General features: G+C 43.2%; 1 protein-coding gene across 6 annotated transcripts in view; it reads left to right on the forward strand.

Annotated features, from left to right (window-relative positions):
* CD109 (CD109 molecule) overlaps positions 1 to 22853 on the forward strand; it is a 139792-nt gene that overhangs the window by 8309 nt on the left and 108630 nt on the right. For 3 of the 6 annotated variants that reach the window (XM_055534812.1, XM_055534810.1, XM_055534814.1), the window contains 2 exons: positions 13996 to 14024; positions 22459 to 22689. In XM_055534812.1, coding sequence (XP_055390787.1) covers positions 13996 to 14024; positions 22459 to 22689 — 260 coding nt within the window. Of the gene's footprint in view, positions 1 to 14; positions 264 to 6068; positions 6146 to 13995; positions 14025 to 22458; positions 22690 to 22853 lie in introns of those variants that run through there. The other 3 variants (XM_055534811.1, XM_055534815.1, XM_055534816.1) reach the window with 3 other exon arrangements.

Genomic DNA, 22853 nt, shown 5'->3' on the forward strand with positions numbered 1-22853 from the left:
TCCATTATGCTGTTAAGAAGACTTTACAATGTTGGAACTCCTTGTTTTCCTAGTAATATTTCCCCCTGCTAATTTATTATTTATTGCATGGGAGACCTGGGTTCGATCTCTGGATTTGGACGATCCCCTGGAGAAGGAAATGGTAACAAACTCCAGTTTTCTTGCATGGAGAATTCCATGGACAGAAGAGCCTGCCAGCCTACAGTTCATTGGGTCGCAAAGAGTTGGACACGACAGAGTGACTAACACATGGATTATTTGCTGTATGTGAAACGTGAATGAATGGGGCGGGCAGGGCAGAAGGAAGGAAGTTTCAGAGGTGGCAGAAGGAAAAGTATAATATTAAAAGTGCAGAGGCTGAGTTTTTATTTCTTTTTTGTTTAGAAAGCTCAGTGTGGTTGGTAAGTAGTGCTTCTTGTGTGTGACCCTCTGCCTGGTTCTGTTACATTTTACATGCAGAACTATACAGATGTCCATTCATGAGCATTCCACCTCTGCTGATATATTTGGCATTTTGTGGGAACAGTTACTTCACAGATGAGAGAAGGGAAGGGTGTGCCAGAGGAAAGCACCCGGGGCTGGGAGTGGCAGGACTGAGGAGACAGAACTTTGTGTGTATGTTTTCTGAAAAGATGTTACTCTCTGCTTTAGATGAGTGTGGGGAAACACCCTGGCGGAGAGGCCCAGCAGATAGTTTTGAAATTGTAACCAGGGAGAGAGTTGAAGGCGTTGTTTTCATAGAGGCAGACCATATTCCAAGTGTTGGTGGGAAGGCGTGGCATGCCCAAGAGATAACGCTTATGGAAAGAACCAGCCTGATGAATGGAGGTTGGGAGGCGGAAGAGAAGTCAGTGAAATGGCTGGACAGTGAGCAGCCAAGACAGGGATGGGTTGGAGATCCTGAAATGTCTCAGACGCCAAAGGAAGAAACAGTACTGAGAAGGAAGTTTTTATTAACTTCCTTTTATTAACTGTGAAGTGTCCTAGGAGGTCAGGGAAGAAAAGGACAGAGAGAAGGGCATTGGTGAGCCTCCAGTGAATGAATGCTTCTAAGTTGATTGTTGGGAGCAAAAGCAAGTTTTTAGTAATAAATGGGTGGTGGGGAAATATAATCAGAAAATGTAGAGCCACTCTTCTTTTAAAAAAGTGATTGCAGTAGCCTCCTTGACTGTTTTCCCCCGCTCCCCACCACCCCCACTGATGGCTCTATGGGGCTTCCCTCCCAGGTGGCTCAGTGGTAAAGAATTCGCCTGCCAATGCAGGAGACTCAGGAGACTTGGGTTCGATCCCTGGGTTGGGAAGATCCCTTGGAGCAGAAAGTGGCAACCTGCTCCAGTGTTCTCGCCTGGAAAATTCCTTGAACAGAGGAACCTGGTGGGCTTACAGTCCAGGGAGGGGGTCACAGAGTCGGACATGTCTGAGCACACATGCATGCACCCACACATATCGCTCTATAGTCTGTTCTCAATCCAGTGGCCAGGAAGCACGCCAGATTTTGTCACTCCCCATCTTAGCATTAGCATACATCTAGCCTCCCCATGGCCTGCAAACCCTACACGCTCTGTCTGATCTCACTTCACACACCCTGCACCTCACTCTGCAGCCTCTCAGGCCTTCATGCAGGTCCTGCAACACAGCAAGAGTGCCCCCACCTCAGGGCCTCGCACTTACTCGTCTCTCTCCCTGTGATGCACTCTGCCAGATGTCTTCATGACTCAGCTGCTTCAGGTGTTGATTCAAATATCACCTTTGTAGTACACCACTGTGAAGACCAAATGTCACTCTGTAGTGAAAGGAGAGAGGTGGATCGTCTCTTTAAAAACACAGTAGAGGTGCTTCCCTGGTGGTCCAGTGGTTAAGAATCCACCTTGCAATGCAGGGGACACTGGGTTGATCTCTGGTCTGGGAAGATCCCACATGAAAAGTGAAAGTGAAAATCGCACAGTGGTGTCCGACTCTTTGTGATCTCATGGGACTGTAGCCTGCCCAGCTCCTCTGTCCATGCAGTTCTCCAAGCAAGAGTACTGGAGTGGGTTGCCATTTCCTTCTCCAGGGGATCTTCCCGACCCGGGGATTGAACCCAGGTCTCCCGCAGTGCAGGCAGATTCCTTACCAACTGAGCCACCAGGGAAACCCTAGTGCAAGAGAGCCCATGTGCCACAGCTGCTGAGGCCTTCGAGCCCTGGAGTCCATGCTCTGTAACAGGGAACCCCTAGCTCCACAGCTAGAGGCAACCTGCGCTCAGCCTCAGAGACCTAGCACAGCCAAAATAAATAAATACATAAATACTAAAAAGACCCCCCACAGTACTGAGGTAAAGGCCAGAGGTAGATAATTTAGCGTAAGAAGTGGGGTCATGGTCAGGAGCACGGGTGAGTGGATTATAGTTAAAAACCTACTTTTCCCTTTGATATAAGAAAGAAACGGAAGAGAGAAATGTTTTGAAGTGTCAGCTTGAGATGAATAAAACTGAAATATGGTTTTAGAAAACCTTGCCATCAGTTCAGTTCAGTTCAGTCACTCAGTCGTGTCCGACTCTTTGTGACCCCATGAATGGCAGCACGCCAGGCCTCCCTGTCCATCACCAACTCCCGGAGTTCACTCAGACTCATGTCCATTGAGTCACTGATGCCATCTAGCCATCTCATCCTCTGTTGTCCCCTTCTCCTCCTGTCCCCAATCGCTCCCAGCATCAGAGTCTTTTCCAATGAGTCAACTCTTTGCATGAGGTGGCCAAAGTACTGGAGTTTCAGCTTTAGCATCATTCCTTCCAAAGAAATCCCAGGGCTGATCTCCTTCAGAATGGACTACCTTGCCATAGTTACCTCTAAATTGTGCAGATCCGTCATCTCTTTGTAGAAAGTGGGGATAAATGTTAAAAGTAGAGGCTCCCTGAGGAGAGAAACACAGAACTGGAGGTATTCCCTGGCGCTGCCCTAACCTGGGTCCCTGCTGGACTGTGAGCTAGTGGGATGCAAGAAGGGCGGATACCAGTACTGGCATCAGGCAAGGGTGCACAGGAGAACAGAGAAAAGAGGGGAGCTGTTTGGGTGGAAGTATGCCTCACTTGGGGCTTCCCAGGTGACGCTAGAGGTGAAGGACCCACCTGCCAATGCAGGAGACATGGGTTCACTCCCTAGGTCGGGAAGATCCCCTGGAGGAGGGCATGGCAACCCACTCCAGTATTCTTACCTGGAGAATCCCATGGGCCGGGGAGCCTGGTGGGCTACAGTCCGTAGGGTCACAGAGAGTTGGACACAGCTGAAGTGACTTAGCACACACACACATGCCTCGTTTGAAGCTTGAGGGGATGGGGTAGGGCATTTTGCTTTCACTGTGGTTGTAAGTGTGAGAAGAAGTGGACTTGTGGCTCTTCACGTCCTGGTCTGGGCTAAGAGGACCTCCTACCAAAGCTGTAGTGATAGAACTGGAATAGAGGAAATAACAGTGGGTCCTCGACCTGCTGTGTCTCTTCTGCCCTCATTCCCCTTAGGAGAATCCATGAGTTGACTTGCTGCTTTTGCAAGAGTGGGATTGAAGAAACTGATCAAAAAGGATTTGGTGGAGGTGGAGGAGTAGGGAGCTGGTGGGCAGGTCTGTGGGTCTTTCATTCTGAAGAAATGATTCATGAGTTGAAATCTGAAAACCAGAGAGGTTAAGTGCTTGGAAACAAACAAGGAGGGAAGTGTTTTAAGAGCGCCTGGTAGCTTCTTTTGGCAGGATGATGTTAGGAGTTTATGAAAATGTAACAGGGAGAAATGGTTTAGTATGATTAATTTAACATTTGCTGAAATAATGTTTTAAATCTCCTCAGGAATATAGTTAAGACAGGGCATTTACTATTTTGTGAACTCCATTCATTCATTAGGCACCAAATTGTGTACGGCAGAAAATTGATTGCATAATGTTTGGTGATGCACAAAGTTCCTGTTCTCTCGGGCTCCTCACAGGGAAGCAAGGCAGGTTTCATGTCTCGTGCCAACTCAGGTTGGTGGTAGAGGCTGCTGGGAGTGCCGCCACGCTGCTGTTTTCAGATAAAGTGTGGGTTTGCTGAAGTAGAGACCAGGTGGGTTAGCTGGGTCTGCCATGCAAGGGAACCAGGAATGTGGTGTGAATGTTGCAAATGAGCCTGTTGGTTTGAAGATGGATGGTCATCTGGAGGGCTACATAGGGACTCGATCCGAAAACATGGATAAGAGAAAATATGGAAGAGTGGGTGTGTCAAAATACTAACTTGAGAGTGCAGTAAGCTACAGAGGCATGACAGGGGAGGAGTATGAGGTTTTTTGGACTGATACTTTAGAAGAACTAGCTGGGGCTGTTCTATACAGTTTGGGAGATACAGTGGGTCCGAATGGGGACTCCTTAGACACATTGCACTTCCCTGATAGCTCAGTTGGTAAAGAATCTGCCTGCAGTGTGGGAGACCTGGGTTCGATGCCTGGGTTGGGAAGATCCCCTGGAGAAGGAAAAGGCTACCGACTGCAGTATTCTGGCCTGGAGAATTCCATGGACTGTATAGTCCATGAGGTCGCAAAGAGTTGGACATGACTGAGCGACTTTCACTTTTTCACTAGACACATTGGAACTGGGCCCTTACACTGCTTCTTACTACCTATGTGGCCTTGGGAAGGTCATTCATCTCATCTAGTCTCAGCTTCTTCATCTGCGTAAAGGCAACAATAATAGTACCTACCTCAGACTCTGTTGTGAGGATTAAAGGAGACGCCGCCGTAGAGCCGCCCTGTCCATTTTGGTAGCCACTAACCACATGTGGTTTTTGAGCTTGAAATGTGACTCGTGCATATAAAGATGAGCTGTGAGTATAAAATACACACTGGATTTTGAATATTTTTAGTGCCAAAAAGTGTAGCAAAACTCAATAATTTGTTTTGGGAATGGTGGGATAATAATTATTTCAATAATTTGGTGGGAATATAAATTGTTAACAGCCACTATGGAAGACGGTATGGAGATTCCTTAAAAAACTATGAATAAAACCACCATATGACCCAGTAGTCCCTCTCCAAAGCATATACCCTGAGGAAACCAAAATTGAAAGAGACACATGTATCCCATTGTTCATCATAGCACTGTTTACAATAGCTAGGACATAGAAGCAACCTAGATGTCCATCAAAAGATGAATGAATAAAGAAGTTATTGTACATATACACAATGGAATATTACTCAGCCATAAAAAGGAATGCATTTGAGTCAGTTCTGGTGAGGTGGATGAACCTAGAACCTATTATACAGAGTGAAGTGAGTCAGAAAGAGAAAGATAAGTATCGTATTCTAATACACATATACAGAATCTAGAAAAATGGTACTGAAGAATTTATTTACAGGGCAGCAGTGGAGAAACAGACAGAGAATAAACTTACGGACATGCGGGGAGGGGAGGAGAGGGTGAGATGTATGGAAAGAGAAACCTGGAAACTTACATTACCATATATAAAATAGATAGCCAATGGGAATTTCCTGTATGGCTCAGGAAACTCAACAGGGGCTCTGTATCAACCTAGAGGGTTGGGATGGCAAGGGAGATGGGAGAGAGGTTCAAAAGGGAGGAGATTTATGTATACCTATGGCTGAGTCATGTTGAGGTTTGACAGAAAACAACAAAATTCTGTAAAGCAGTTATCCTTCAATAAAAAAATGAATTAAAAAAAGTCATTTTTAAAATGTTGATTACACATTTATTGGTAATATTTTGGTTATATGGGCCTTCTCAGTAGTTCACATGGTAAAGAATCTTCCCACACTGTGGGAGACCTGGGTTTGGTCCCTGGGTCAGGAAGATCCACTGGAGAAGGAATGGCAACCCACTCCAGTATTCTTGCCTGGAGAATTCCATGGACAGAGAGCCTGGTGGATTACAGTTCATGGGTTACAGAGAGTTGAACTGAGTGAATAAAATGTTATTAAAATTAATTTCACCCTATTCTTTTTCCTTTTTTTGGTTTGTTTAAAAATTTTTATTCTTTTCCCTTTTCTGTGGTGTACTGCTGTAGGACATTCACTGCGGTGCCTGGCACAGAGTAAACACTTAGGAACGTCAGCTGTGTTGTACTGAGCATCTCCCAGCAGGCACACTGCCCTGGCGCCTCCCTTGTGAGCGCAAGCCTGTGGCCTGAGGTCAGGTGTGTCTGTATTTTTTTTTTTTTTTTTATTGCCAGGTGTCTCTGTTGATGGCTCTTTGATTCTGACTGGAGTGGGCCTTCAGCCTTACTCCTCACCCCTTGAGGAAGGAGAATATATATCTTCCTAAAAAGAACACCATACTATAGGGGTCAGTAAACTTTTTTTCTATAAAGGGCTGGATGATCAGCACAGTAGGTTTTGCTGGCCTGTGGTCTTGGTTGCAGCTACTTGGCCATTGTAGTGTGCAAGCAGCCATAGATGGTGTGAAGCAAAGGAGTGTGCTCGTGTGCTAACAGAATTATCTGTGGACCCTGAATTTGGAGTTCGTACAATTTCCATGTGTCACAAAACGTTGTTCTTTTTAAAATTTTTCCCAGCTATTTAAAATGCAAACTATTTATTTTTAGTTCATGAACTGTACAAAAATGGGCATGGGCCAGACTTGGCCTGTGGGCTATAGATTGCTGACCTTGACGTGATGAATGGCCTGTATATTTAGCAGCTCAGAGCTTGGCTTAAATGGTTTTTCATTTGTATAGCACCTAAAGCAGAGTTGGACACGACTGACGCAACTTAGCAGCAGCAGCGGCAGCAATTAGTTTATATTGTACCATTTTATTTATTTTATTTTTAGTGGGGTTTCATTTGACCAATTTTACACTTCATCAGTCTAAATGGAACAAAACATTGTATATCAAAGTCTTATTAAGAAACTTGTAGAGCTTCCGTGGCGACTCAGTGGTAAAGAATCCACCTGCCAATGCAGGACACACAGGTTCGATCCCTGATCCAGGGAGATCGCACGTGCTTTGGGGCAGCTGAGCCTGTGTGCCACGACTATTGTGCCTGTGCTCTAGAGCCAGGAGCCGCAACGACTGAAGCCCTTGTGCCCTAGAGCTGGTTACTTTGCAGAAAGAGAAGCCACTGCAACGAGAAGCCCGCGCGCCACAGCTAGAGAAAAGCCTGCGCGCCACAGCTAGAGAAAAGCCTGCGCGCCACAGCTAGAGAAAAGCCTGCGCGCCACAGCTAGAGAAAAGCCTGCGCGCCACAGCTAGAGAAAAGCCTGCGCGCCACAGCTAGAGAAAAGCCTGCGCGCCACAGCTAGAGAAAAGCCTGCGCGCCACAGCTAGAGAAAAGCCTGCGCGCCACAGCTAGAGAAAAGCCTGCGCGCCACAGCTAGAGAAAAGCCTGCGCGCCACAGCTAGAGAAAAGCCTGCGCAGCAGCAAAGCCCCATTGTGGCCAATAAATAAATAAATAACTAAAATTGTAAAAGTCTTTAAAAAGAAAAAATTTGTAAGTAAGGAGAGGCAGGAGAGAGAAAAAAGTAAAGAAGTATGTAAGGGACCAAAGGACATTTTTTTGTTTTGTTTTGCTCGAAGTACTTCTGTTTTCTGTCTAGAATGAGTTTGTTCACTGAAGAGTTCCTTGGCTTAAAAATGACATGAAATCATGAAGCAGGATCATATTTTAAGGTTTTGCCTTCCATAAATTTGTGGTGGAAACCCCATTTACCACTTCGTCCCTTTGTAATTAAAGAAAATGCTGAATAATGAGGGTATTGATGAGAGAATATTTAATTTGGTAAAGAGGTCAAATTTTTTAGCTGAAACGGTGATTTCCTTAAGTTCTTTATTGTATATTACTGAACAGCAGAGAGCTGTCAAAAGTAATTCACCAGTAAACACTTAAGTCAGGCACATACATGGTAGAAAACCCTTTTTTTCCTGTAGAGAGTATTTCTGGACCTGGTTGGATTTCCAATTACACACTCTCCTTTCCTTCAGCGATTTTCTGTAGAGCTGTTTGGTGAGCACAGATGTCAGAAGAGGCAGCCTATGGCATAATGGAGTGTGTTTAAAAAGTTAAGGAAAGGTTAGTTTTTGAGTATGCTTATTACACGATTTAAAAATAGCTTTGACTCTATTTGTAAATCAAATGACGGCCAGCTCTCAGGCCTGTGCCAAGTGTGAAGCTTTAAAACAAGGTTTCTTTTGAGTGGTTTTGGTGGCTCTGGGAAGGCCAAAGCACTGGAGGATGTTAAGATCGACTTTCTGTGGTAGTAACACAAAAATGATCGGAGTTTTACAGAGTTATCTGCAATGACATTGAGAAGGGCTTCACAGAACAGAATGTATGTTTAGTCAGTGATTAAGAATGACATGCAGCTTTTTGGGAGGTGGTTACTATTTCCTGTGTCTGAATCTCAGCAAAAGGCCCCAGCAAAAGGCAGAAAAAATGCTCACAACAATTTGCAGATACCATCTATTTCATCTTCAACCTAGAAGCCCCAGAGAAAGAGATGACTATTTCTCATTGGCACTCCTACCACACTGCTCCGAGTTTTATATTTTGCTGCTATAAATTATTGCTAGAATGTTAGGACTTTCAAATAAGACTTACCCAGTGCCTGGGAGATTCCAAGCTGCCCTGGTAAATTTAGAGGGAAGACAGCAAGTTAAAAAAAAAAGTGAAGTACTTCAAGTTGACCTTTTAATAAGGACACATGGAACAAGTGAGAGGGCTTTAAGTTGGATCTCTTTGCACATTCTTCAAGCCACTTCCTGAATCCAGCAAGATTTAGGGGTAGGCAGACCTCTCTCCTTCTGCACCCCAGCTTTTGAGGGCAGCTGTGTGTTTCTTGGGTCTATGGTGGACATGGTCACCTGTCAGAGCAGTGGGACCTGGGCTTGCAGTCCACCCCCTCTTCCAGTTTCTCTCATCAGAGAAAATCCCTCAAAACTTGGACTCTATGAAGAGCTGCATTAAAATTTGCTGTGTGACTCAGGGAACTCAAACAGGGGCTCTGTATCAACCTAGAGGGGTGAGATGGGGAGGGAGGTTCAAGAGGCAGGGGGCACATGTATACCTGTGGCTGATTTATATTGATGTTTGACAGGAAACAAAATTCTGTAAAGCAATTATCTTCAATTAAAAAATAAATAAATTTAAAAATTAAGAAAAATTTCTATGAATGGGATTTCCTGCACTTCAAATCTGGGTAGCTGGCTTTGAATTGCTGCAATGCTTGACCTCCTATTAATCAACCTACTGGGTTTATTTGGATTGTAGACTCGAAGCTGCTTTTTTATTTTCTCCTTGCTCAGTGTCATGTAGATAAAAATAAATTACTCCCCGTCCCCTGCCCGCAACACACACGCACACACATGCACACACACGCACACGCACACACATGCACATGCACGCACACACACTCGCAGTCTTCAGTCTTTGTGAGTTTGCCAGTGATGGGAGGTGACTGGCTTGTCGGGCCTTGGTAGAAAGGATGCACATGGTTTCCTCCAGTCATGGGGCTGACAAAACAGGCAACCCTGATGGTTTATCTTAAAGATGTGAAAAATCAGTGACTCTCTATCATCACTCATGCTGGCTTGTTGGGAGAAGAGCTCCTTGCAGTTTAATATTTTTGATTTTATTCCACTGTGGGACACTGTGGTGGGGTGCCGTGGCCTCCCTCCCAGAATCAGTGCATCAGGGATGAAGACTTATTCTCTGAAGTCGCTGGGGGATGTTGCAGCCCACTGCCTTCTGAGCTGACTCCTCGGGGACTGCACCCACTAGGGAGATTTGCCCTGCACCCTCCTTGGGGGAGGCCCAGCTTCCCCGCCAACCCTACTCCAGACAGCCCTCAGGGGTCGGACTGGCTTCTGAGGGCTCCCGATGGGTGTGTCTGGAGCCTGCGTTGCAGCTCCTTCCCTCCTCCTCCCCAGTCCTGCCTCCACAACCCCCTCTTCTCCAGGGCTGGTCCCAGGCGCATGCCTGCTTTTTCATCACCATCTCAGAATTAGCTTCCCAGGGAACCCAACCTTAGACACCTGTGGTTGTTTCCTTTGAAGGTGAGTTTTTCTGATCTTGAAGTTAACTTCAAATGTATCAAGACTGTGTAGTGTGAAGAAGTGATAAAAAGAGCTGAGAAATTGTCCAGTTTGTATCTCCTTTTCAGAAGGTTTTTGTATTACACAAATTGTTTAATGAGCTCCACCACTGCAGCTCCTCTAAGGGCAGGGAGAAACTTCATGGAAGAGTGTCTGGGTTCCCGGTGATGATTAATGTAGAGTCGAGGGGAGCAGGGAGTCCAAGAGATTGTGATTTTGAACCTGTCTGCCTGAGGGAGTAAGGAGCATACACAAAGAGGCTAGCCAGGATGTGCAGCTTTTATGTAATCAAAGGTGGGTAGAGTACAAGAACAAAAGTACAACAGCTGGTAGAAGCAGAGGCAGTGGCTTAGAATCTCGGCTCTGTTACTTCTTTTTTATGTGACTCTGGGGAACTCATTTAAGGTCTCTGTGATTCAGGTTCTCATTTGTAAAATAAGGATACTAATACTTAAAATTGCTAGAGAATCTTTTTTATTTCAAATGTGTTCCAGTTATCTATTGCTGTGAATGAACCACTCAACACTTAGGAGCTTCAAACAACCATAGTTTATTATTTCTCACGAGCCGTAGTCCTTCTACATATACACACAAAATTGGTAATTTGTCTTAATCAGTTATTATCATAATTGTTGTGAAACTTTCTAATTCCATGATTCCTTTTACATTTATAAATTGGAATTCTATGGTAAAGTATAACTTTTTCAGAATGTATATGTATAACAGAATCTCTTTGCTCTACAGGAGAAATTAACATTGTAAGTCAACTATCCTTCAGTAAAATTAATTAAAAATAGTAAAAAAAAAAAGTAACTTTTTCTTCTCCCTCATTTAAATTATATACCAGCATAAATTCATAAGCTCTTATTTTATTCTGTAGGTTATACTCCATTATTTATTTGAATGTTCCAGTTATCTGGCCATTATCATAATATTCAATCTGAACATTCACATAATTGAAAAATTATTTTTGCAGATTTCCCATATTATTCCTGACATCATGCATGCCTAGCTTTCCCTATTATCAGTATTGCTTATGAGAATGGTACATTATTTTCTTACCAAGGATGATCCTGTGTTGTTATTTCATAATCTCCCAAACTTCATAGTTTACATGTTTACATTAAGATTCAGTCTTGGTGTTGTAAATTCTATGGGTTTTGTTGAATGTATAATGACAATTTGTCCATCATTATAATATCATACAGAGTATTTTTACTGCCCTAAAATCCTTTTTTTTTTTTTCTGTCAAAGATAAGTTGACTACCTAGAGTAATGAAATTAGAAGCAAAAATAAACAAATGGGACCTAATTAAATTTAAAAGCTTTTGCATAGCAAAGGAAAGAATAAACTAAAGAAAAGACAACCCTCAGAATTGGAGAAAATATTTTAAAATAAACCAACTGACAAGGGATTAATCTTTAAGATATACAAACAGCTCATGCAGCTCAATATCAAAAAAAACAAACAACCCAATCAAAAAATGGGCAGAAAATCTAAATAGATATTTCTCCAAAGAGGACATTCAGATGGCCCACAAACAGATGAAAATATATTCAATATCATTAATTATTAGAGAAATGCAAATCAAAATTACAATGAGGTGTCACTTTACGCCAGTCAGAATGGCCATCATCAAAAATCGACAAACAATAAATGCTAGAGAGGGGGTACTGAAAGGGGAACCCTCCTACACTGTTGGTGGGGATGTCAATTGGTTACCGCCATTATGGAGAACAGCATGGAGGTTCCTCAAAAACCTAACAATAGAGCTACCATTATGATCCAGGCAATCCCACTCCTGAGCATATATCCAGAGAAAACCATAGTTCAGAAAGATATATGCACCCTGAAGTTCATTGCAGCACTATTTACAATAGCCAGGACATGGAAGCAACCTAAGTGCCCATAAGCAGAGGTATGGATAAAGATGTGATACTGCTGTACAATAGCATGTTACTGGACTGTAAAAAGGAATGCACTGGTGCCATTGCAGAGATGTGGATGGACCTGGAGAGTGTCATACAGAGCGAAGTCAGTCAGAAAGAGAAAAACAGTTGTCACCTAAAACTGCCTATAGGTGGGATCTAGAAAAATGGTACAGATGAACTTATTTGCAAAGCAGAAATAGAGTCACAGATATAGTGAACAAACTTATGGTTACTCGGGGGAGGGGGAATGGTATGAATTGGGAAATTGGGACTGACATATGTACATTGCTGTGTATGAAATAGTAACTAATGAGAACCTACTGGGGAGCACAGGAAGCTCTACTCAGTGCTGTGTGTGCGTGCTAAATCGATTCAGATGTGCTCGACTCTTTGTCACCCTGTGGAATGTAGCCCACCAGACACCTCTGTCCGTGGGATTCTCCAGGCAAGAATACTGGAGTGGGTTGCCTTCCTCCAGACTCAGCGCTCTATGGTGGCCTAAATGGGAAGGAAATCTAAAAAAGAGTAGATATATGTATAGGTTTAACTGGTTTGCTTTGCCATACAGCAGAAACGAACACATTGTAGAGCAACTATGCTCCAGTAACAAGTAATAAAAAAAATTGGTTGACTGTTCTTATGGAGTCTATTTCTAGGCTTTCAATTCAACTCTAGGCTCTCAGACAGATCAATTTCCATTGATCTGTCTATCCTTTTGCTAGTATCGCATGGTCTTGATTACTGTAGCTTTATAGTAAGTCTTGAAGTCAGGCAGCATTATTCCTCCACCTTTATTCTTCAGTACGGTTAGCTAGTCTGCGTCTTTGGCTTTTCCATGTAAACTTTAGAATCAGTTTGTTGATATCCATAAAATTGCTTGCTGGGATTTTGATTAGGATTGCGTTGACTCTAAAGATCAAGTTGGGAAGAACTGATGTCTTGATAATTGAGTTGTTCTATTTATGAACATTGAGCATCTCTCCATTTATTTAGCTCTTGATTTCAAAGATTTAAAAAAAAAGTATTTATTTTTAAACTTTGGCTGCATTTGGGTCCTAGTTGCAGCATGATGGCTTTCCCTGCAGCATGTGGGGCCTTAGCTCCCGACCAGGGACTGATCCCGCATTCCCTGTGTTGTAAGGCCAACTCATCCACTGGACTAGCAGGGAAGCTCTGTGGTTGAACCTGGAGAATTAGGTAACATGTCAGGGACAGGACTAGTGGTCTGATTGCAGAAGCCACCGGCCTGACCCCTGCTGCATGCTATGCCTGTCTGTTCCCACGGGGTAGACGCCCGTGGCCTCCAGGAGGAGAGGGGCTGTGTCTGTCTTATTTACTGGGTTACCCTTTATAAGTGTTTCTTAAATGAATGAAGAAACTGAGGGCCTGTTACCACCTATAAATTCATGTCACTTAAATGGGAACTTCAAATAAGTACTGTTTTATTTTTAACTTGGAACATTTTTCCCTAGCAGTAAATAGATTTGATGAGAAGTTGGCATGAGTTAAATTAGCAGTCTTTGTTTAGTAAGTTACATGAAAAAAGTCTGCATCGTTTTAATACTAATGGGTCAGTTAGGAGTCCCAGCTCACCCCTGATGTGACTAATGCCTTCCTTTTTTCTGTCTGTCATGAGTGTATGAGAAATGTTCATTAGAAATGAACCTCAGCTTCTTTCTGTACACTGTATGAAGTGTCCCTCAAATATTTTTAACCTTAAAACAGCAAGAGGAGCAGCAGCAACACCGACACCAAAAATGAACATGGAAAAGAGAAGCAGAACCTAGTTTTTGGGAAGAGGTTCACCTACTGATAGCCTTTTAACTCTATGGCACAAGGATATGTATAATCTCTCAGGGATTCTGGGCTTTAATAAAATTGTTTTGGCTTGGCTAAATTTTGTGATTTAGTAAGTTTATGATACCCTGGATATTTGAAAGAATATTAGGAGAGTCTTAATGAGTTTTGTGTTATATCATCATATTCAAATTATGACTGTTTTCTTCCCTGTTTTCCTTTTTAGGCTCTTTCAAGACACTTATTCTTCCATCAGTAAGTATTTATTTTAAAACCTTGGTTTCATAATTATACATCGTGTCAGTGAAATGAATTTCCGATTTTGTTGACTTTCATATTGATTTATGTGCCTTGTGAGTTTGGCTGGAGTTCAGTTCAACCTTCAGATTATTTAAGAATAATATTACTCCAGGGAGATTGGTTATTAGCCTCTTCAGACTCATAGTGGAGATTTCCCTTTTGTAAAATAGAGAACTTCCTGAGGGAACTGGCCTGGACTATTTGCACAGGGACCTGGGTGGGTTTGGTCCTGCTTCTGCCCTAATGAGCACAATAGTCTTGGGTGTGTCATTATTGCTCCCTCCCAGTTTCTTTGTCCTGGACAAGGGCAGTGCCTCGCTAAACAGAATTGCTGCTTGAGGCAAAACAAACAAGCAAACAAAAATCAGTAATTGATCCTGATCCTATCTTGGATTAAAAGTTTGATTTTTTTTTGTGTGTCATAATTCTGTATTGCTTTTGCTATTTATTATTGAGTTTTTTGCTATTATTGAGTTTTTTGCTATTGAGTTACTTGATTATTGAGTTTTTTGGCACCCTCTTAAATTTTGCACTTGAGGCAAGTGCCTGGCTCACCTCGCTGTGGTCCCAGCCCTGGAGAAGGGGATAAAAGTGGAGTCTGTTTCATAGAGGCTACCTTGGAGGTGAAATGAGATGTAAGCATGCTGTGGCATCTGCTGTAGAAGTGGGAAGAGTTAGCATTGTCCACACCAATACAATATTGTGAAGTAATTAATCTCTAGTTAAAATAAATAAATTTATATTTTTTTAAAAAAGAAACCTGGTTATTCAATGTTGCTTAACTAGTCCTGCTTCTCATAGCCTTGATTTGGAAGTCTGTCCTTTATAACTGTTTTCTTTTGGAGCTTCACACATTTAATGTATAGTTAAACACAGCATCCACCAAGAGAACAATTTGGTGTACTTTTCTGGGACTAGATGAGTAATGACTTTGACCTTGACACATTACACACTTATGTAGGGTCAGCATCTCCCGATAAGCCAGGTTCCCCATTACCTCTTGAAGTTTGCTTATTAAGCACATTCAGAAACCACATTCATTTTGAGGGGGAGTTCTTAGTGAATGGGCTTCCCTGGTGGGTCAGTGATAAAGAATCTGCCTGCACTGCAGGAGACCTCCGTTCAATCCCTGGGTTGGGAAGATCCCCTGGAGAAGGGAATGGCTACCCACTTCAGTATTCTTGTCTGGAGAATTCCTTGGACAGAGGAGCCTTGTTGGGATGCGGGGGGTGGGGGGGAGCCTACAGTCAGTGGGATCACAAAGAGTTGGGATGCCTGAGTGACTAACACTTTCACACTTTTCACACTCTTAGAGAATACAGTGCTCCCAAACGGTTCTTCCCCATGGAGTAGGAAATGGCAGCCTGCTCCAATATTCTTGCCTGGAAAATTCCATGGACAGAGGTGTCTGGTGGGCTACAGTCCATGGAGTTGCAGAGTCAGACACAACTGAGTGACTGAGCACAAACAATCCGTTATAAAAAGGCCTTGATTTTGTTCAGTCTCTAAGTTGTATCTGTCTCTTTGCCACCCCGTGGCCTGCAACATGCCAGGCTTCCCTGCCCTTCACTGTCTCTGGAGTTTGCTTTAATTCATATCCACTGAGTCAGTATTGCTATTTAATCATCTCATCCTCTGCCACCCGTTTCTTTTGCCTTTAATTTTTCCCAGAGTCAGGGTCTTTTCCAGTGAGTCAGCTCTTTGCATCAGGTGGCCAAAGTATTGGAGCTTCAGCTTCAGTATCAATCCTTTCAATGAATATTCAGGTTGATTTCTTTTAGGATTGACTGGTTTGATCTCTTTGCAATTCAAGGGACTCTTAGAATCTCCAGCACCACAGTTTGAAAGCATCAATTCTTCAGTGCTCAGCCTTTTTTATGGTTCAACTGTCTGTACGAGTCATCTGTACATGACTACAGGAAAAACCATAGCCTTGTCTATACAGACCTTTGTCATCAGTGTGATGTCTCTGCTTTTTAATACACTTTCTAGATTTGTCATAGCTTTTCTTCCAAGGAGCAAGTGTCTTTTAATTTCATGGCTGCAGTCACTGTTAAAATCATGGGTGCAGTGATTTTGGAGCCCCTAGAAACAAAATCTGTCACTGTTTCCATTTTTCCCCCATTATTTGCCATGAAGTGATGGGACCATGAACTTAGTTTTTTGAACGTTGAGTTTTAAGCCAGCTTTTTCACTCTATTCTTTCACCCTCATCAACAGGCTCTTTAGTTTCTGTTTGCTTTCTGCCATTAGAGTGGTTTCATCTGCGTATCTGAGATTGCCAATATTTCTCCCAACAATCTTGATTCCAGCTTGGCATTTCACACCATGTACTCTGCATATAAGTTAAATAAGCAGTGTGACAATATACAGCCTTGACATACTCCTCTCATAACTATTATATTTCTCACCTATTATGTTTGTACTTACCTTACTAAGAAATATACTGCTGTAAAAATAGAAAGTAGGGGCAGGGGAAATGAAGGCATAAGTAGGCAGAGTGGGGTTAAGAAAACCCCCAAACTTAATGACAATAAGATATTAGACTGCGTTAATACGACCTCAGACATTAGGGGCTGGCTCCCCATGTCTGTGTCCCTAACTCTTTTGAAAGAATATTACAATGAGAAGATTAAAATAAATCCTGTGTGACTTAATTGTCTGATAGTGGAAGAGGGTGAGATTTAAGTTCAGGAAGAACAGCTTGAAGCACAGTAACTGCTTTCCTCAAAGAAGTCCACAGCTGCACTGGCTGGAGGGTAGTGAGAGTGGAAGGAGTAGGCGTGTGGGTGCGACCAGAGCACTTGGGCTGGGATTCCAGTAACCGTCCTCTACACTGTACTCATCCCATTTATCATTAGCTGCAAATTTCACTCCTGTTATTCTTTAAAGAAATTTTTAAAATTTATTTTTGGCAGCACTGGGTGTTTGTTGCTGCACGTGGGCTTTCTCTCATTGCAGCGAGCGAGGGCTGCTCTCTAGACAGGGTTCACAGGCGTCTCATTGCAGTTGCTTCTCTTGTTGGGGAGCACAGGCTCAGAGTATAGGCTCAGTAGCTGTGGCACAGAGGCTTAGTTGCATACAGGCATGTGGGATCTTCCTGGACCAGGGATCAAACCTGTGTCCCCCGCATTGGCAGGTGGTTTCTTAATCACTAGACCACCAGGGCGGAGAAGGCAATGGCACCCCACTCCAGTACTCTTGCTTGGCAAATCCCATGGGTGGAGGAGCTTGGTAGGCTGCAGTCCATGGGGTCGCTAAGAATCAGATACGACTGAGCGACTTCCCTTTCACTTTTCACTTTCATGCATTGGAGAAGGAAATGGCAACCCACTCCAGTGTTCTTGCCTGGAGAATCTCAGGGACGGGGGAGCCTGGTAGGCTGCCGTCTATGGGGTCGCACAGAGTCGAACACGACTGAAGCGACTTAGCAGCAGCAGCAGCAGACCACCAGGGAAGCCCTATTATTATTCTTTAAAGTCTTAACTATATGAAATACTTACCCCAGTATCTCATATTTGTCTTTAACATTATTTCTGTTGTATATAGATATAGCAATTACCTGTTGAAAACTTTACTAGAGCTTATATTTAGGACTAGATCCTTTTTTTAGTAAAACAGAACTTTAAAGACTTAGTCATAAAGTGTCTGGGAAAGTTTGATAATGCTTGGCAAAAATAGAAGGTTCTGCATTTTTATGAGTGTTCAATGAAAATAGACCCATCTTTAAAAGTGTACTTGCATTCTGATGTTTGCAAATATAATATTTAAAATTAGTTTTTAAGGTCCTCATGAATTTTTGCTATAAAATATGAATTTTTGGCTATATTAAAACAAATGTGTTTTTAATATCTGACTGGCTCATTGTTTCTGCTTCTGACATAGTGAAGTCAGCCTTCAATAAGAAGTAAATAAAAAAAGCAATTTATGCTTAACATAAAGGTTGTTTTTTTGTATAAAATATGCTGGAAAAAGTTTCTGTTATTCTCTTTGTAAATAAAATGTAAAATGAGGGAGTGGCTTTTAAAATTAAAATGCTTAAAATTTTTTTAAATTTTATATTGGAGTATAGTTGATTTACAATGTTGTGTTAGTTTCAGGTGTACAGCAAGGTGAATCATGTATGCATATACATATATCTATTCTTTTTCGAATCTTTTCCCATGTAAGTTATTACAGAATATTGAGTATAGTTCCCTGTGTTATATAGTAGGTCCTTGTTGATTATCTCTCTTACATATGAAAGTGAAAGTTGCACAGTCGTGTCTGAATCTGTCCATGGAATTCTCCAGGCATGAATACTGGAGTGGGTTGCCATTTCCTTCTCCAGATCTTCCCAACCCAGGGAATCAAACCCAGGTCTCCTGCATTGCAGGCAGATTCTATACCAATTGAGCCACTCGATAAGCCCCATCTTACATATAATAGTATGTATATGTTAATCCCAACCTCCTAATAAAATTAGAATGCTTTTAATGTTTAATTACTAATATATTTTAAAATAGAAACTATCATCTTAAGTTTCTCAATTTTATTTAGAAAGTTATTGAAATTGCCATTACTTTCGGTAACTGGAGTTATTAGTGAAATAAAGTAGTATTGAATACTCTTGTGTTGTCTCAGTTTCCTTAAGACAGTTCATCTCTCAGAGAAGGTGAGATGGTTTTAGATGGGCCAGGTTAGAATCAGGAATCTGTTGTCACTTTGGGATTTATTGTCCATCAGGGACGTTTCCGAGCATCCCTCTGTCATGTAGAGAGCTCCCCTCGCTGGGTGGGGAGCTGTCATCCCCCTGGAGGGTTTGTGTTTACGTATACCCAGAACAGACTTAGCATAACTGAGGATCAACACTGCTTAACTCAGGCGCTGGTTGATATCTTGTTGATCTTAAGTCCCGGGGAGTGAACACCCCTGGCCTCTTGTCTTGCTGTCAGACACTGTCTGTCTCTGGGAACCACTTCTTTCCCCAGCCCTGCGACTTCAGCTGAATACATAGTATCCAAAACCTCTGTAGGTAAATAATTGGCTCTTGTGTAAGAGATAAGGAACCCCTTTATTACCAGTTCAGGGAACTCTTTTCAGTAATTGTGGGAGAAGGTGGGAGGCAGTTTACCAGCAGAGATTCAGGAGATGTACTACCTTTGATCCTCACCACCATCGGAAGCAGGTTACAACTGACTGCGGGTCCGGCACGGGGAGACTCTTTCATGAGGATTGCTTAACATCCCCAGTATTTCCTCCAGTCTCCTCACTGTGTCCCTCCACTGTTACCAGTGGATGGCCAAGGTCTGTGCTGACACCCAGAGTGACAGTGACAGGTGACATGGTGACACCCTGAGCCGTGCAGGGATGCCCCCCGACTCATGGGGACATCCCAGGTCCACTCTGACAAGCCCACATTGTTATCTCTGACTTTTCAGTCCTAGGATCAGCCCCAAGACTTTGAGGATCCTAAATTGTGCAAATTTTACGTATGAGGAGGTGGGATTTCTACCAGGGGAGGGTTGAAAAAGAGAATTAGGGTAACTGAAAGGAGCAGAGAGTCAGTACTGTCTCCTCTTGTGTATCAATTCCCTGAAGGAGGATGGAGTAGGAGACAGGAAGAGTCCTTGGACACCTTTGTGTCACTTCTAATTCTCTAACTCTTTGACTTTTCGTGGTTAATAAGTCTTTAGTTGTAGGCCTCTGCATCAGTAATTTGGTATAAGTCTTTAATCTACTGGAGCTTTCCTGGTGGCTCAAATGGCAAAGAATCTGCCTGCAATGCAGAGACCTGGGTTCGATCTCTGGGTTGGGAAGATGCCCTGGAGAAGGGAATGGCAACTCATTCCAGTATTTTTACCTGGAGAATTCCATGGACAGAGAAGCGTGGTGAGCTATAGTCCGTGGGGTAGCCAAGAGTTGGACACGACTGAGCGACTAATACTACTTTAATCTACTGTCTGTTCTGGGGCGTCTGTGCCTCTAAAAATGATACCCAAATCATGGAGAGACATTCCATCTAATCCCATATTTTAAAATCACGATCTGTTTATAAATCTGTGGCATATACAAGCAAATGATATGCTGGTTCCTGGCATATATATTTTCCTGCTTACCTTCGCTTGTGGCTCAGCTGGTAAAGAAACCGCCTGCAATGCGGGAGACCTGGGTTTGATCCCTGGGTTGGGAAGATCCCCTGGAGAAGGGAAAGGCTACCCACTCCAGTATTCTGGCCTGGAGAATTCCATGGACTGTGTAGTCCAGGGGGTCACAAAGAGTCGGACACGACTGAGCGACTTTCACGTGTACTCTTATGTACATGCTTACAGAATTGAACACTCCGTTTAAAAGAATCTGAGGACTGAAGCATCATTTGAGAGAATAGAATAGGAGGATGCAAGTGCTAGGCTCGGTTCTCAGCCCTCTAGGGTGTACATCTTTGGTTCACGTTGAATTCCAAGCTTGAAGGTGCTCAGTGAATGTTTGTTAAAGGAAAGCAAAAATCAGTACTAGAGGTCATTTGAAGGTGATATGACTGTTTCTCCTAACAGTTTATTATGAAAATATTAAATATAAAAAAAACCTGAAAGAGTTTCATAGTGAACAGTCTCATAGCTACCACTTAGAATCTACTGTTAACGTTTTACCGTACTTGCTTTATCACATATTTAATCTATCTACTCATTTCTCCATCCATGAATTCATCTTATTTTTAAAATGCTTTTCCGAGTAAATTGCAAACATCAGTACTTTTCTCCCTGTTGTGTTGGTGGTTCATCAAGTTTCTTTCATATTCTTACCCATATTGCTGGCTTTTTGGTGGCTGCTATTGCTGGAAAATCTCCTCAGAGCCCTCTGTGGGCAAATCTTATTTTCCCAAAGGAGGCAGAATGTCATTTCAGAATCTCGGGTTTAGGAATATGAAAACGAACTAAAAGTCAGGTGTGCTAGTTATCTACTGCTGTGTAACCTACGGTCCCCAAACGCTGGTGTAAAACAGTCAGAGAATTTTATTACTTCACACAGTTTCTGTGGGTCAGGAAGCTGGGGGCTGTGTAGCTGAGCAGGTCTGACGTGGGGTTTCAGGAGACGGCGCTTCCCGTGTCCAAGCTGCTGACCTCTGCAGGCGACCCTGGGCCTGGGGGTCCCCGGGAAGGCTGCTGTTCACGCGGCTGGCAGGTGGGCTGTGGCCTCCCACATGGCCTCTCATGGGCCTCTTGAGCATCCTCATCGCATGGCCCCTGACTTCCCCCAGACCCTCGGATCCAAGAAAGAGAGAACCAGGCAGAAGGTATCTGGTTAACGACGCAGCCTCATTCTACTCCTGAGGAGCAGGTCACTGGAGATTTAGGCTCCCCCTTTTGCAAGGAAAAGGGTCAAAAAATATTTGGACATGTTTTGTTTAAAAAAACTTTTTATTTTGTGTTGGGCTATAGCCGATTAACAACCTTGTGATAGTTTCAGATGAACAGGAAAGGGACTCAGCCATACATGCACATGTTGGATACGTGAATGGATTTCTCCCCCAAACTCCCCTCCCAGCCAGGCTGCCCCATAGCACTGAGCAGAGTTCCATGTGCTGGACAGTGGTAGGTCCCTTTTGGGTATCTATGTTAAATATAGCAGTGTGGACGTATTTTAAAACTACCACATGAAGGCTCTCGTTAGAGTATATAGCTCATCCTGGGTCTGAATCTCAGCCAGTGACCTGGAGCAACTTCTTTTACTCTTCCAAGCCCCCTAGGTTCCTGGTTTGTAACCTGGCATTTGTTAGAGCATCCCCCTGAAGGATTGTTGTGAGGTGGAACGACACAGCGTGTGTAAGTTGCCGATTCAGCCAGAAGTTGTGGCTTCTGGTCTGTCAGTGCTAGAAGGTAGGATTTCCACTAGTGACGGAAACAGTAACAGTATCGGTGCCATTAGACTTACCAGGACCGTGACACGATGCACAAGGTTGGGCAAGAGAGTGCATCTTGGCACAGGTAAGAGATCCTGGAGAGAGAATGGCAAGAAAACTGGTCTTGTGCAAATGTGCCTTTGGGCTGCCTCAGACAGGGCAAGGCTCGGAAGCGAATGCTGAAGGGTGTTCTGACTCACAGTGACTGTACGTGCAGAAGAGTTTGTACTTGGAATAGGAAGTGACAAGGTGACTGCTGACAGGGCTGTGGGGCGAGGCTCCTGCAATCCGGGAACCTTGAGATTTAACTACAGAGCAAACCCCAGGCTGTCGAAAGAGGGAAAACAAATTTTTTAATTGTGCCTAGGAGTGGCACATTTTTCAACCTTGCAATTACTTTTGATAGTACTGTATATTTAAAACTTCAATGCTAACTTACAATTAAAAACATTTTTGAGGTAAAACGATGAGACCTTGGTACATCTGATGTCTTTTTTTTTTTTCCCCTAGCTACCTCTGAACAGTGCTGATGAGATGTATGAGCTCCGTGTCACCGGACGTGCCCAGGATGAGATTTTATTCTCGAATAGTACGCGCTTATCATTTGAGACCAAGAGAATGACTGTCTTCATTCAAACAGACAAGCCCCTGTATAAACCAAAGCAGGAAGTGAAGTTTCGTGTTGTTACACTCTTCTCTGATTTTAAGCCTTATGAAACCTTTTTAAACATTCTAATTAAGGTGAGTGCCAGGTGGATATGAAACTGGGGCTTCAAGCCAGCTCATGGAGCTCTCTTGGAAGTTCTGCTGACATTGTTGGTCCTGGGACGTCTTAGGATTCACATGGCTAAGCTCCCCTCCTGACATGGGATGGTTTCCCTAGAAAGGGGATAGTAGAGCATGGG

Source organism: Bubalus kerabau, chromosome 9 (assembly GCF_029407905.1).
Source record: "Bubalus kerabau isolate K-KA32 ecotype Philippines breed swamp buffalo chromosome 9, PCC_UOA_SB_1v2, whole genome shotgun sequence".
Taxonomy (NCBI): domain Eukaryota; kingdom Metazoa; phylum Chordata; class Mammalia; order Artiodactyla; family Bovidae; genus Bubalus; species Bubalus kerabau.